We start from the raw sequence: 16,840 nt of genomic DNA on the forward strand, positions 1-16,840 counted from the left end.
GAATGAGGCACATTTTTCGCAAAGAAAAAATTCGCAAACGCTTTTGGTGTGAACGCATTAGAGAATAAGAGTTTGGAGAACGGACACCGACCAAAGTCAAAAAACATAAGTAATTACATTTTGAACAGTATTTCTAAAAGGAAGAAAACAATGGATACGTGCATGTTCTTCATCTTTGGTGCAACTTGTTTACCTCAAAAGATAACTGCGGATATCTAATTGACAGAGCTGATATATACTAAAATAGGCTTTTTAATTTCAGCTGGACTTAACCATATAAAGCAGAACCAGGAAGCCTAAACTGGCCCCAAACAACAACATAAATCACACAAATGATTGGAATAAATGCTTGGTAATAGCTTGTAATCCTCTCAAATTTGTAAAGCCCTCAAACTTAATTAGCAGAATTAAAGGTAGTGTCCCGGCAGTATTGCCTCTACATCGCACCCACTTCCTTCATTAAATTACAGTCAGATGTTGGGTAAATCTGGGTAAAGTATTATTGTTCCTCTGCCAAGACACTGTAAGCCACACAATTGGAGGTTTGTCAACATTTTGCTTTCATGTGGAGATGTCTGATCGTGTTACATCGCTCCATCTGGACTCAGTTTAGCCCTCATGCACAGTTTACCCTGGGGAAGTTTCATCTCATCTTATCTGTTTTTATGCCACAGAGCCAGTGAAGACATGTTTGGTAAGCAAACTGGTTCTCTTGACATCTTTATCTGGGCAAGGAATAGTGTTATGACCTCTACAGTCAGTGATCGACAGCAATGAAGTAGACAACTGGTTGTTTATGCCTGCCACATAATTAACCCCTGACCTTGAACACTTGTACTTCCAAATAAGTAATCATCCTTTTTTTTTATCCAATAGCGGATGGGGTTTACACCAGGACAGGGTGCTGCTGATGCCCAGTGATTCATGTTGGTCTACTGCAGATGTTGGATTTGATACTTTTAAAAAAAAGATTGCAATCCATGGACACATTGGATGAATTTATCAGGGATAACATAAAAAACACAGCCAATGATGTACATTACTTAGGTGCTAGTCTGACCAGGAAAAATATTTATCATTAGCTTATAAGTTTTGTGACTGAGCACTTAAATGATGTTGTGAACACACAAATGTATGAGAATTTCCTTTCTGAGTGACAACTAAAATCATTGGGAATATTTGTATGATGCCCACCCCAAGGATATATAATACAGCCCTAACTCTAGGCTCATACATACTGTGTTAACACACCATTACATGGCGTGACCATTCAGTGAAAACCAAGATACATCTAGGGAGCAAAACATTGCATGAAAATGTTTTGCACATGACATATTATACACATGATGAAACATTAACAGAGTTTTTGTTTTGAGAAGAACAGCTTATCTTGGGCTATCCTCTCTTCAATTCCCTTTGTGTGCTCATTTATCCTGTGATGCAATCTTTACGCTTATTTTTTTTCTTTTGTGAATATTGGTTTTCCCCACTGGCTTTTGTCAGTTTTAGTGCAACACAGAACTCTATTAAAAGGGCTGAGATAGAAAAGCTATCTGTTGTAAGTACAGCAGAGTAAGGAATTAGTTACCAGTCAGCTACATGCAATGTTTTATCCAACTGCATTTGATCACATGTCATATCTAATCTCATCCCTCCTGTTGTGTTTTTTTTATGACTGAATTTTCACTCAAACTTTACCATTTGCTGCAGATGCAATACACGTGCATACACACATATTGCATATGCAGTATCTGTGTTTAATACATGATGGCCTGCCTATTAAAGTCCTGGCTGAATAGTCCTATACCTCTACTGTTCTTCAATACTGACTTGTTCTCAAAGCTGCATCTTCCTATATGGGCAATCAGCCTTGGGTGTTGTGTTTGACAAGTGCTGGTGCAGTGAAATGTGTCGACTCCACACTACACAAGGCCGGCACAAGACCTGTCTCTCCAAGTTGAGTCAGAGATAGAAGATAGAACATGGAAGTGTCTGTCTCCACTGTCAATCTATCCTGTCAATATATTCTGGCCTTACCCACGTCACTGAAGTGACTATCACCACATACAACAGCATTCCTATCTGGAGTCTGGTGACGTGCCACAACCAGTTGAAAGAGATATTTATTTTTAACCGATGTATACTTGTGATATATTTCTGCATGGTCATGTGTATCTAGGCTTACCATGAGTATTGATTTTATTGGTCTCCTACATAGAAATTCAAAATAAATTTCATCTCACATGCAGGTTAGTTTTCACAGTGGCACATGCTTCATGTTTCAATGGATATGATGATGCATGAAGCTGTGAATTCAGGATTAAGGATCATGCTTTTTGAAGTGGGATTATCCCACTGAGAGGTAATTCACTCCAGAAGCATTTGGGAAGGTACCTTAGGATACATTGCAGAGAGGTTTGAGTATCGGAGAAGCAAAACACTCATCATTTCTAAGACATGCAGACTGAGGGCTTCTGTCGAAGCTGGGGTGTGCAGAATGTGAAGAGCCCTTAGCTTGGGGGCAGATTGACACTTGGAGGAAAGCCGTAAGTATCATTTTAAGCTTGCAGATGGAGCCCCCACAGTATGTGTGTGAGGGGAATAATGATCTCGCTCGGAACAACCATGTGTGATCCAAAAGCTCTTTAACATCATTGAGGTACACTTACTAGAATGTTTAAGAGACACATAACTGGTATAAGATGTAGAAAGAAAGGGGAGGCAGGCCAAAGAGCAAGCACGGACTAGATGTGGGGGGAAATAAGGATCACAAGGATCTGCCCTCCGGAGACTACATTAGTCGAGTATACGGTTTTAACAAACAACAAAAAGAAAAACAACATTTTGTTTTTAACAAAACTGACAGCCTAAATTACATTACAAGTGGCAAAACAGGATTGCTACATACAATGCAGGGGACAATCAAAGTTATTACAGTTGGAACCTCTGGTTACCACAAACGTATGCATCACATTTCACCACAATCCATCCAACAGTTGTCATATTTCAATATGAATGTCAACCTCATGGTGACCCTGGAGGAAAAGTCAGGGGACCACCCAAGTCAGCAGAGTACGTCATCTAGGAAACATGTGTGCCAATTCAGGAAGTAGGCTAGATGTTCACTGAATGAAAGACAACAGTTTGATCTGTAGGTGATGGAACAAGCTAAGGCAGAGGATCATTAAAGTCATCACAACATCTTCTCGAGGGAACTTGCAAAAATGTAAGGCAATCCATCAGATAATATTGACATTGAATCTGAACCAAAAATGTCAACCTCATGGTGGTGCAGGAACAATAGTCAATAAGATTAATCTTCTAGTGACAATGAAAGCAGCAATACATCCTAAAACCTGTTTCAGTCCGGATCACAGTGGTGGCTCAACCTAACAACACTGACATTTAAATAAAAGACTGGAATGCCGTTATTATATTAAATACAAGAACGCTGCGAGGCATGTCATACAGACAAGTAGCTTAGTTCAGAACATAACATCTGAAGAAAAAGTTGCATCCTGACTAAATATTTAAACTCATATCCAGGAAAAGAAAAAGGATTTTGATAAGGGTCAGATTTTGAATGACTTATGCAAAGTTTAATATTGAGAGTGGGGCAGAATTAAGATGCTTCAGTGGTTTCAACAGAGAGTAATTTCACACATATTGTATTAATTCATTTCTTTGCTGACCCTCTCTGATCTATCCTTATCTGTCTCCAGGAGATTCCATGAATGCTTTGGTAAAAAAATCCTATAATCTTCCTAACGAACAATCTCACATCTATATAATTTTGTCCACACTGAGTCATATCTATGATTAAATGAGAGGCTGAATAATAATATAAGATCTCTCTGCTTGGCACTAGTCAAAGTAATATGTTATGGTTTACAAACTGTACATTCTCATGACCGTTCACTTTAATTTTGATCACGTTGAACTCAAACTAAAACAACACTAATGCTAATGTGGCCACATATTTATCATTCTGATTGAATGCAGTTATGTGTAGTCAAGCTGAACATTTGTCAGGGTTATTCTTTGGTCTGCCAGAAGCCCTGGGCTGAAATGAGTCTAACTCTTTTCCGCTTTTCCGCCACCTGGGATTTGGAAATGCATCTCTATTTATGCGTTGGCCGTCTGCCAAAAGATCCATACTTACTGCAGAGGCTAGAAGGTGACAGAAAGGCTCAAGTGTCTTAGGGGGCCTTACACAATTAGGCCCCGGTAACAGCTTGGTCCCTACAACTCTTTCCCAGGAAGGATAGACCAGGTGAGTATACAAGGTCAGGGACTGAGAACAAAGGAGGGGGAAAGGAAACCAACTAAATTAAACAAATACATCAATGCTCTTTTTTTTCAAAAGTCTTATGTAATTTTTTTCCCCTACTGTTTATAAAACCAAAGGGATTCATTTTCAAGGCTTTTGTTTCTAGTCATTTTCCCTTTTAATCCCAACAAACATAAGGGAAGAAATCCAAGCTCGAAGAAAACCCTTCTTGAATCACTTCTTTCAAAAGTGCTGGCCTTTCTCTAAAAGAATAACAAGACGTCACTCTGACCATCTTATACAGCATCCACTACCTGAAGGCATTCTGTGCCATTTAAGTTGGTTTTAACAGCAAAGATGCATTGTGGAGAAAACTGTCCCGTCTGTAATTTTGCGAGGAAAGCACCACCTTGCCAAACAATAAAGGTCATCTTACTCAAAGTATGTTTCTACAGCAGTTTTTATTTGGCAGGATTTGCAGAACTGAGTGCTTATTAAAGGCATATGGAAAAGGTGATGCTTCACTTTTATATCATCAATGACGGGTCAGAGGACTGACAAATGAGGCTGTTAGAGCCTGCATGAGGCCAACGCTGACAAGATCAAGGCCAAGCACAGATGGATCCTGGTTAATATCGGCTGATGCCATTCTATGTATTTAATAAACCTGAAGAAAAACAGGTCAGTTTGGCACTAGGCTCTTTCTAGAAGGCTACATAAAACATGTGTGTCAGTGGTGCAAACAAGGTGGCCCTAAACACCTTGATTCAAGCTTGTTTCCCAAGCTTGTTATCCAAAATGCCCTCTGGGATGGAGACAGGAGCAGAAGAATACCCGAGAAAATAGACATTTGAAGTACATAACTGATCTTTGACTGGGTCTCCTTCACTTTGTGGATGCATGCATGCACACACACAAAGAAGCTCACACACAAGCATATATAGATGACGATACAGGATCCGGGTACATTTTATAGTTATTTTATTAGATTAAATAAATTAAATTCAAAGTGTACATTTGTAAACAAGCTGTATATATTTGTTTACCTCCACCAGGAGACTACTTCACAGGGAGGAGAGCATGTCAGGGGTTTTTCATTAGTATTTTGACACTATAAAAAGCGTGTGTGACGTCTTGATTAACAGCTGTGATTGACGGCTGGTCTGAGTGAAGTAGTCGCAGACTTCTTTCTGGTAATTATACGTAGAGTAGGAATGTCAAGAGATGTCATTTTAACTTTCCACATCAGTGGACTGTTTATAAAGATCTTTATATACAGTCTACATTTACTGAACGTGTTGCTTAGCAACATTTCCACTGCTTATTAAAGTTAGCCAGCACTGTCGGACCTTCCTGTGTGTTCACATCCTGGAGTGGAAGTGGAAGTTATCAGACATTTCTGAAACACACATTTTGATGTCTAATGGAAGTGTAATAGAACATGCATCAATTTGATCATACATGCATTGATATAGATACAATGGTTAGTTGTGTTTGTCAAGTACAGCCGCTAGATGGCTCTCACACTAACAAGCTGTGGTCATGTTCACGATTGGGTTGGCAGGACCTCAATCCCACAACTCCATCCCCCGATCACTTCTGTGCAGACTCGAGCTCCAAAAAACATCACATGGGCTGGGCGGCAGCGCCTGTCACTCGAGTATTTCGACGTAATTTTTGTACAGTTTGAGCAAGTGGAGACGTGACATCTATCTACCTTTATATACAGTCTATGTATGTAACCTTTTGTTAGGGCATAAACATAAACTGTTTCCAGTGACATAAATGTGGAGGCGCCTTAAAAGAAAGAAATACCAAATGTGCAGTGAGCTAAAACAACAGGACTGCTGGCCCACAAGCATTTCCATCTTTCCATTTTGATCTGCAGCGACTCCTGCGAGAAAGAAGGAGAGTATGCAGACACACTCACAAGCTCTCCATGAATTGTTGATCATTGGCGTCTGATGGTTTGGCAGTGTGTGATTGTGGTTTTTTCTTTGGGACGTTTAGGGGAGTATGGACCCTTCTCCCAGGCTTCTCCACACTCATCTCTTCCTGTAAATACAGCTTTCTACTAGCCACAGACTGTGAGGACTGAGTGGGCTGTGGAATTGTGAATGTAATGCTGAGAGGGTGTCTGGAAATATCCTCCACACAGCTCTACATCACAGTAATGGAGCAGTGGGGAGAGCCTTGATGCTGCCAGTGTTCACATTAGTTTTGAGGGCACTTCTGTTAGTGGGCACGTTTTGAGATCGGTGATACAATGATGACCTTGGGAAACTCTAGCAGGAGTGAATCTATACTCACATGGTAAATCATGGGAGGTTTTGGAAGTTGAACACTGTTTCGTAAAATGTATCTGAAAATCTTAAGTTAATAACGTAAATGAATACTGTATAATTATAGTGTTGTACTGAAATGCTGTTACAAAATGGTATGTACCTTTTTGACCCTAAGAAGAAAAAAAGTAGAGCAGAAGAAGTTTAACAGTTTTGAATAAGTATACATCATTATGAGAAAACAAACCGGTGTTAGAAGTTATTCATGATAATTTATGCGTTTAAAAATAAAAGTGGTCTGCAGATTAGCATAATTTATTGTAACCCAGAGGCTGTTAAAACGAGGCAAATCTATACCTCACAGAACAGACCTTGGGCACTATGACTAAGCTGATGCCACTGTTTATTTTGAAAATAGGTTAACTTTTTGTGGACTGAAGTACTGCTTCCGACAGTATTTCTTTAACAAACTTTCTCTCACTAACTTTTAGTTGTACTTAAATCAATCGAGCTAATCCTTTTAGCTAAGCCTGCCCCGAAAACTTCCACCCGAACAACACAATTCAGCTATACTGCTCATATGATCTAAGACAGTTAGTGGATTTCCATAGATGAACAACTTTACCCCGAAGTTATAAAAAAATAGGAAAAGCACTTTTTGGAGCTTCATCGCTGAGATGAAAAGGAAGCTGATATTGTGACACTTTGCAAGCTATTTTGCTGGAAATATGGGTTCAGAACTGTTATCCTTTCTACAAAATAACTATGACATAAGAGCAAGCAAATATTAATTTAGTCCCCGTGTTTGACACCATAAGGTCGGAGGGGCAGCTGAAGAACTGATCTTGATACATGCTCATGGGTATTAAATTAACCATTTTAATTATATATTTTTGTTTCAACTTTTGTATCGATGTTTAAAGCAAGTAAGCATATGGTCCTTTAAAAAAAACACTATGTTGTTTGTCATAAAAGATACATTTCTATTAGTTACTGAAATAATTTGCGATTGTTGTGGCCCGGTAAGAATGCTATTAACATTTAACAACTGAGAAGGTGATTTCCATGCTTCATCGCAATCTTTGCTGCAGTGACTTTAACCGTGCAGCCTCACAGTAAGAAGGCAATACCAAGAGCCTCAATCATGGAAAAAGGGAGCAGAAAACCAGAAGCCCACCAATCTCTCTCCACCCCACCTGCTGTCCTCTCTCAGTGGACTCCATGGGAGCAGTGGCAGATACGTCGGCTAACAAGAGCTCCCTCCCCCACCTCCCTCCCTCCTCTTGCTATCACAACAAATTGAAGATCCGGCACTACAAAGTCACCTCCTGTGAGGCAGTGACAGGTTTGAGAAGGGCAAGTCATTTCTCGCTTTAAGAGGTGCAGGTAACCACTCAGAGGTGTGCTGGTAAAGTGCTTGGTGCTCACAGGGGCGGAAGGGGTACTGGGAAAAACTGTCAGACCTCTGCTTATGCCTTGTGCCTCACAAATACAGTCTGATGTTTTAGTCAAATGTCTAACGGTGAAGATGCACATAACCACTGCCTTTCTGATTCTTATTCTTGTTGGTTCGGGCTGTAGCGCTATTGTCTATAGTGATGTCTTGACATGACTCAGTCAATTGAGAACAACGTCATCTCTCTTTCTTTTGCTCACTCTCCATAAAAACCCAAGTGAAGGCGAGGAGTCAGGAAACCTGGTGAAATATAAGTGCTACTGTATACCTCCTTTTCACCTGCAAAACACAATGCAAAGGTCACTAATGCACTCCTAAGAGAGGGAGGGCCGAGTACGCACAGAGCTAGTCCACGTGGAGTCTCTTTCTTTCTATTGGGCTCAGGGGCCACAGCCACGAACACCGGCTGATTATCCTGTAGTTAGAAATTGTAGAGGCAGCAGGGCTAATGCAGCATGATATCTTCTGTCAATACATGATCAAATACACAGCCAAGCTATAAAAAAGACCTCATACATCCTACATTTAGCCGCAATCAATTCTGCCCTGCTCGTGTGTTTCAAAAAGAAAGGCAAAGACACATATCGATCACATATTGATCAAAAACCGAGATAGAATCTGCTCTAAGGACTTTCAGGCCAAGGGAGGATGGAAAGAGACAGAGTTAGAAAGTGAACACCAATCATCTGAGAGACAATTGAGCCAAAAAAACTTTGCTAATTCTTTTAATCTTGTACGGTGAGTGTATCTGTTTCTACATGGATAACCACCAGCCCGAACAGACTGGCTCATACCAACATCTTTGAAAGAGAGTAAAGAAGAAAGAGCCGCAGGAAATTTCGATCAAGCTTTCCTACTCAAAGAGAAAAGAGGGCGACATATTTTCATCTGATCTGCCAACTTTCAAAGATATGATTTACTTGTACTGCATTACATTAATTTAAAGTATTGTTTAGACACACCACGAGGTGGTTCTTGTTAGACAAGGCTGTTTACGACATTATGGCAGATTTTCTGTTCAGGAAAACACATCCCCTCAAAAAAATTCCAACCGTTTGTACTTCATTTGTCCTTGATAGGCGGATAACATGTGGCCTAAATATGATCTGCGACCTCATGACGACGGAGGTAATCAGTCCAAATCTTCACACTGTGACAGGTCATTACAATGTTTGGCTACTCGCCCAATAGCGTTCTCTTGTCACCACAGGGACATAACGCCACACTATTCGAAAGATGAATGACTTTGAAATAATACGGGCTCTCATCACAAAAATGGTGACATTAATCCTGGTTATCTCAGGGGGTGTTAAGACTTGGGCGTGGTAAAAAAAATATTTTAAACTATTATAAAACAATATACAACTTTTTTTTCTTAGTATTAGTATTAGTATTAGTATTAGTATTTGAAAAGCAAAACCGTAAACCAATGCAATGGGATTACGGTTTAGCACAAGTACATGATTAATGCAACAAGCAAAAGACACCTTTGTAGTTTAACGTTTACACAATAACTTTTATAAAATGAAAACAGAAACGTGTGAGATTCAGCTGCATATTAAGTGGTGAAAGGAGTGAAATCTAACGTGTTGTTTAATGGATGCTCTGACTTGCTCACCCTGCCAACACCTTTAGCTGTGGTTATCTAACATCTCCCCTCAATATGGAAATCTCAACACCTCAAGTTGAGTCATTGAAGGCTGCGTTCTAAAAATAAATAAAAAAGCTGCCAACACCATGAAGTGCATACAGTATCCGCCCATCAAAGGCGTCTAAAATAGCTCGTACTAATCCTCGCTGTCCATGTTCAACATCATTCCTGGCTATGCTTCATAAAACAGGCAGGATATGTAGCGCATGTGTTTAGGATAACGTTCACATGTGTGAAATTGGATTTGGCACTGGCAGAGCAAGGAGATAGTAAGAGCAACAGTAAAAAGCCAGGGCTGTCACACACATATATTACGTTGCATCAGTGCGGTATACACAAAGCCAAACATGTATCTGGGCCAGTACTGATTCAAAACACTTGATTAGATATCACATAAGATAAAGGGTAATCCTACAAAATGATTCAGTCCTGAATCCAACATGTACTGATTACTGTAGGCTGATTAAAAGGTATGTTCCTTGAATGATTTTAGAAATGATTCATCCATGCTGTTAACCAGAATTAATTCATAGTTTTGACAGAGGCAGTACCAATAAGGTATGTTCAAGTTTGAACTACCGGCAGCAGTGAAAATGAAAAGAAAAACATTATCCACTATCAAAATTGTGTGGTATTCATGAAAATAACAGACAATTAAAATTGTTTCAATCTTATCCTTTTCAGTGAGCATGTCATCTATTCAAAGCCAACACCATACCAAAACAAAGCCAGCTAAGCTGTCATTCTAAAGGAACAATTATGAATACGCCTTTATCATTTAATTGCAGGAATTATCCATACGCTAGATTTAATTATCAACAAAATTCTACCTTTTTTCCCTCTCTCTCGAACACTCCCACTCTCTTTGATTTAACTGTAATGAAGGTGAGGAAAATGGGCAGATATTAATAATGTGTACCCAGCCCATACCGAATCAGTTTCTCACCGCCCTAAGGGCTTAATAGGAAACAATAACTGAATTATGACATGAATACTAGACAATTGCTCACAATTCCGGCTGGAGACAAACACAATGACAGACCGTTGATATAGCGACTTGCTCCATTTGATTTTATGTTTTGTAGGTTTTCATTAAAAATGGAAAGAAAAGATGTGGAAACAAACAAATAATGACTGACACAGACTGTCTCAACACAAAAGCTGCCTTTTTCAGGCTATCACTAAACTGCTGTCTTATCTAACCTTGGTGTAAGCGTGGCGGAGTTATGAGACAGATATAAATGGTTTCTGCAAGCACTGGTTAACGAATCTGTCTCTCTCTCTCTCTCTCTCTCTCTCTCTCTCTAACCGATAATGATCCATCTCACAACACAGGTTGCACCATGATACATTAAATCCATTACTTAGAAGCACACCTGCGATGAAATGAAGGACAACTGTGCTGTGCAAGCTAATGCAATGCTCAGTGAAGCACACACTCAGGCATGGCAGCCACAGGACTTGGCCTATACATCATCCTGCAGAATTAAGCAAGATTTAGCACTTGCACACAAAGAGCTATATGCTGTTTCCAAATTCTGGCATCTATTAAAAATGGAGAGGGTTTTAAAGCAAGATATTAATGTAGCGGTTTGGATGCTGAACTCGCTCAGGTTGGTTCCATTTGTTATATAAAAATAGCAAATGAATTGATATATTCGGTAGGTTTCACTTGCTGACAGACTTTTTTGGTAAGTGGTACTGCACAAGCAAGCCACTGCTGTGAAAGGTGGACTTCAAAATTGCTGCGAACAGGAAAAAGTGAAACAGACGAGTTCAGAAAAAGAAAAAAAAACTCACTCTCACAGCTCACTCTGGCTGCTCCTTGTTGTTGCCGTGGACAGTTATCAAATCAAAAAGCTCAGTGGTTTGTTGTGGAGTATAAGGAGGCGCCTGGAGAAAGCTTTGCATCAATAGAATCAATATAAATGTTGTATCTTTTGAAGAAAAGCAATGTTGCTGATCTGTCTGTTGTGTGCATGTGCATGTCTTTGCAGTTTCTGGTGTTGGTCACGACCACAGTTTAAAGTCGTTAAAGGCTTAAGAGTTCAGGAAGTCTGTTTAAAGATATAGCATAAACTGTACGGGACTTGAGAACAGTTCTAATGTAAAGTATTATCTCATAGGCGACAAAAACCTTCTGACACTAACCTTTATTAAGAGTATGCTCAACAAAGGAAAGCCAGATCAGCAATTCTTTTCTCCACCAAACCTACTATAATTTTTGCTGAACTTGTCCTTTTAACAGTGATTTACTTCCTGTCAGCTGCTTGACATGTATTCACTGCTCAAGGTCATTATTTGTTTTGGAAAAACGTGTCAGCTCAAATGGACAAACTTTACTTCATGGATTGTGTAAAATGAGACCTTTGATTACATGTGTCTATTGTTTGAGTAGTGATGCATAGATAACTATATCAGTATAGGGTCTGTACTGGCAAGTACTCAACTGGAAGTACTTGTACTTGGTTTGACTTTTTATTGAATGACCCTTATTTATGAGGGCAAAAATAAAAGGGGTTCAACTTACTATGTTGGCAGTGAACTCCACTGAAGCCCGGTGGACACTTGCAGACGTAGCCAATGAATGTGTCTCCCCTGTAGGTCTCGCTGATCTCACATGTCCCTCTGTTGTGGCAAGGGTTTGGATGGCAAGGTCCTGCACACAAAAAAAAGAAAACATTGTGAGACACTGATAATGAGCTACAGCTTCTACTTTACCATTTACTGTGTATACAAGTACACAATGTTCTAGATAACTGCTTCACTCTGGTGTAGCATGCTTTTTTAAGTATGAATCTAATTAACATTGCCATTGCCATTCCAACAGACAAATGGAAAAAAACATTTTGACACAACCTTACCGAGCCAGTGATGTAAACCAAACTATACAAATTAAAAGTTGCCGGTGCATTTGAATGAATTAATAAATGACCCTGAGTTGGACCTTGTGAGACAGTGTGTATGTAAAACATTAATTTGCAAGGGAATTCATATTCATATCCACATGTATTCTTGCTGTGTGTGCAGCAGCCCATTCATCATGACCATTGTGTTCTAATACACTGCAAAAACAGCCCTTCTAGAAAGAAGCAAAACATTCTTATATTCAATCAAATCATCCTATATCAAAGAAAAAAAAACTTACCCCACTGGCAGATTTTTTTGCTTGACAAGATTTCTTAAAATAAATTAAAAAAATCAAGAAAAGTAAGGCATACTTTCCTAAAATTAGATATTTTTTCTAATCAAAACATGCTTGACAAGATTAATATTGTTTTTTTGGGCAAATATGACTTATTTTCTTGATACAAGGCTTTTTTTACTTTCTTGAAATTCCTTTTTTTGCAGTGTATGTGGGTGGAGTGAACACTGGGTAGCTTTGCAGCCGCTACAGAACTCACGCTTTGGGGATTTGGCAAACAAAATCATTTCAATAAAAAAACAAAAAAATAAACCTTCAACATTCTGCTGGTAATGATTAATAACACAGTGGAGCACTTTTTGTTCATTGAGTGTGTGCTTTATTCACATAATGTTATCTCTTTGGGACCAATGGTGATATGCACATCTTTGAATTAAAGTTATTCCAGCTAAATGTATATGACACAGCAATATATTACTTCATTGACAGTGCCCACAACATGGTGTCATATTACTGCCATCTAAAATCTTTCTTGGACCAACCTGCAGAGTGGGGCAAAATGTAAATGCCGAGGCCTTGACGCAGGGTTATTGGTTTCATAACTCAAGGGCCTGCCAATAGCTGTCTCATCTTTTAAACATTGAGTTGTACGACTGCCCCGAGTGCTGTCAAAACTTTGTGGTTTCATATTGGATGGGAAAACTTTAGTAGTCTACCGTTGGATATGAATGAAAACACGGTCAAAGCTCAGCACATGTTGAACATTAACATGCTGTTGTGAGAAGAAAGTTTGGTGGTGTCTGTGATAACTTGTAGTCAGTTTGAAGCTTGTACAAAAGTATGTTGACAGAAGAACCACAAGAAGAAAAACAAATTTCCTTCTGTGAGCCTTTTTTTAAGCTCCCTGTCTCTTGATATCATTTATTTGTAAAGTCATATCTTAGAGATTACAGGTAAACTGAGCTTTGACAGGTCTCCTATTTCATTTGAAGTGATAAGCAACAAGAAGAAGTCTCAAGGGTGAGACTATCATGCCCTCTTAAGTCAATTTGACAAATGAGAAGCCATGAGCAAAACATTTGACGTCAAATAAATGGGTGCGGCCTTGGCTTGTATACTATATCATCTCCTCAACCGTTTAATACTAGAGCCCCAACCCAGAAAACGCATGACTGAAAAGGATCTCAGGCAAGAAAATAAATAAATACACACCACTAGCAACCTTATTATTGTTCTCTCGTTGGAATTAGAAGGCCTCTGGATATGAATTACAAATGAGTTAATCCTATCGAAGTCATGCCATTTCAAAGCCAGGACCTGCATCAGTAATAATGAGACTGGTGGCTAATCAGTTGAAGAGAGAAACGTAAATTAGCTTTCATTTTCATTTCTCTGAGGGAGAGGGAGGGTGACAGGTCCCAGGCCTGCTTTGACGTGATGATCTATAGTCAGACCGAGGCGTGCTGACACCCTCCCTTAGGAGAGCGCATAGAGCAGAAAAAAAGCAAGGAGGAAAGAGATACAGTGAGAGTGTTTTCTGTATGACAGATGCATTTGAATTTGGAAATGTGTTATTTTTTTAGATATGGTAGGCTACAAAAGATTACAAAGTAATATTTCAACACAGATCTATTCCCTGATGATTGATGAGCTGGATGATCATTTATTTAAACCAACAACACTACAAGATGGGGGAAACACTGCTAATTGTGAAACCCTGTGTGTTGAAAAAAAGAGAAAACCTGCAACAATTTTGTAAGTCCGGATCGGATGCCAAAGTTAGCTCACACACAAAAACAATACATCTAATAAGCATATTACATCAAAAACTATTCTTCTGAGAAAATGCAAACTAAACTTGGCAGTAGAACAACACAATTGCTTTTGCTATTATCATGTCCGCAGTGGGTTGAGATTTGCAAAACTATTTTAAAACTATTTTTTATTTTTACTTAAAAATATACAAAACACATATGTATATATGTATATGGACTAAGAAGGACTAAGAAGTATATGGACTAAGAAGTCTGGTTTCAACCCTCTGAGAAGTTAACATTTACAATTACACTACAGATACTTGGCTTTCCTTAAAATACCGTAATGCACTAATTTCACTGCAAAAATAAAAATGTATAGTAGTTTATAAATAAATGTATAGCCATGATGGAAGTGGCAGGGATGAGAGGAGACAAAACTGGAAAAAAAAATATAATAAATAATAAGCATTTTTTTCCAGAAAAAAACAGGCAGGGGGCCATTGTGTGTCATCTTAGGAGATCTCATAAGGCTGTCAAGAGATGCTCTCTTTAGTCAACATGCAGGTTGTGTGATGCATGTCTGAAGGAAACACTGGCAGCTTTGTTGTGTGAATGTCAGCTGCTGCTCCGCTGTATAAGCCAATGTTCGCTCAGTGATTGATGCGAGCCTGTGTTGTGTCCGGCACTAGCACTGTGATTTCTTTTCTGGCTACAAAGAGAGTCCAATCAATCAGCTGTGAAAACCTGACCAATGGTTAAACACAGGAAAGCATCCTTTGTTTTCTTGAAGATCAATCACAAAGGCCTGACATTTTCAAGGTTAAAGCTTCACATGTGCTCTTACGTCTTAGCGGACAGCTGTCACAAAAATAAGCTTTCTTTTAAAATCTACGAGCAAACTCTAATTAGATTAGACTTCCCATTATCAATTAGCCATTTATAAATTATATAGTTTCAGCACTACATTTTACAATACACCATTGAAACTGATATTAAGACACAATTGATCTCACTTGAAAAGGGATATAATTAAGTGTCCACTCTAGCAACTCAGAGAAAACATTCCTCTAAAAAAAATGTCAAAATATACAGTATGATAGCTGATTTCCCTGACAATAGAATGCTTCGTCTGCATTGGTTGGGGTCACGCCGAGGAGGTATTACTGAATGTTCTTGATAAAGATTTATTCCGATCCCCGTGAAGTGGGTCAGGTTGTGGGGCCAGATGACCATTTACAGCAGCAGTGGAAGAAGTGCATCTAATACTCTTTCTAAATACCAACAAGCATCTGCAGTCGACAGATGCTTGTTTGCAGTCGACTGACAGCTCTACTGAGCAAAACTACCTCAGTTACACACACCTCAGTTACACACACAACCTTGAAAAATCTTTACTTCAAAAATAATCAGCAGATCATTTCATTGACTGTCAATGAAAAACGAAAATGAAAATGAAATCGTCAACTCTGAATTTCAGTTCCAATTCATCTGTCTTGCAGAGTACTGAGGAAACAAGCTGTTACTACCTTGTTAACATTTTAGAAGATCTTAAATTTTTTTATAAACCACACACACACTTTCTACCTGCCTCAAGAGATTGAAATTTACATTAAAGCTCTTCGGCTCTGAATTTGCACCCAGCCACATCACAGAGAAATCTGACATGGCCTAATTGTGTCAAATCTATTTTAACCCAGCCTCTTTCTCTATGACGGCTTCACTGGTTCACAGGCTCATGGTCACTGCACCCATCCTTCACCTCGACTGATGAAAGTTGGCACCGCACCACCAATATTACATCAGTGCACTCAACATGAGCCGGCCAACGTTCATGCTTTTAGTGTGTCCTTGGCCTCTTGTTCTCATGTGCCTTTGCCACTCTGCCATTTCAGGCCATAATCATTTGAAAATGTCAGACAAATGCACTTAGAGTTGGACAAAGTAGGAATCACGCAAAAACAAAATGGTTAGCAGTATGTCCCATTAATATCCAAATGGAGAGGCCACACTGAAGATCACCACCGTTCTTGGAAGATGAGAAGGGCAAAAATGGAGGTCATCTTGTCAGAGACTAAATGCCATGAAAATGTCAGAGTGATGTCCCTGCCTCGTAAAAGTCTTCTCTAAAAAAAGCAATTTTCCTGATTGTAATGTTTGTGAGCAGTTCCAAATTGTATTTGGCAAGAGAACGTAGCCATAACTTAATACAATTTAGATAATCAGACAGAGGCTGGCTCCAACCTGTTCAATGGAGGACTACTGATCTGCATTCTGCAAAG

At 39.1% G+C, this 16,840-nt stretch overlaps 1 protein-coding gene across 1 annotated transcript in view; it reads right to left on the minus strand.

Moving 5' to 3' along the window:
- LOC306740573 (EGF-like repeat and discoidin I-like domain-containing protein 3) overlaps positions 1 to 16,840 on the minus strand; it is a gene marked incomplete at both ends in the record, with an annotated part of 91,680 nt that overhangs the window by 45,147 nt on the left and 29,693 nt on the right. The window contains one exon of the mRNA XM_079222784.1: positions 12,190 to 12,318. Within this exon, the coding sequence (XP_079078910.1) occupies positions 12,190 to 12,318 (129 nt within the window). The remainder of the gene's footprint in view (positions 1 to 12,189; positions 12,319 to 16,840) is intronic.

This window comes from Taurulus bubalis (genome assembly GCF_910589615.1).
Source record: "Taurulus bubalis genome assembly, chromosome: 8".
Lineage (NCBI taxonomy): Eukaryota > Metazoa > Chordata > Actinopteri > Perciformes > Cottidae > Taurulus > Taurulus bubalis.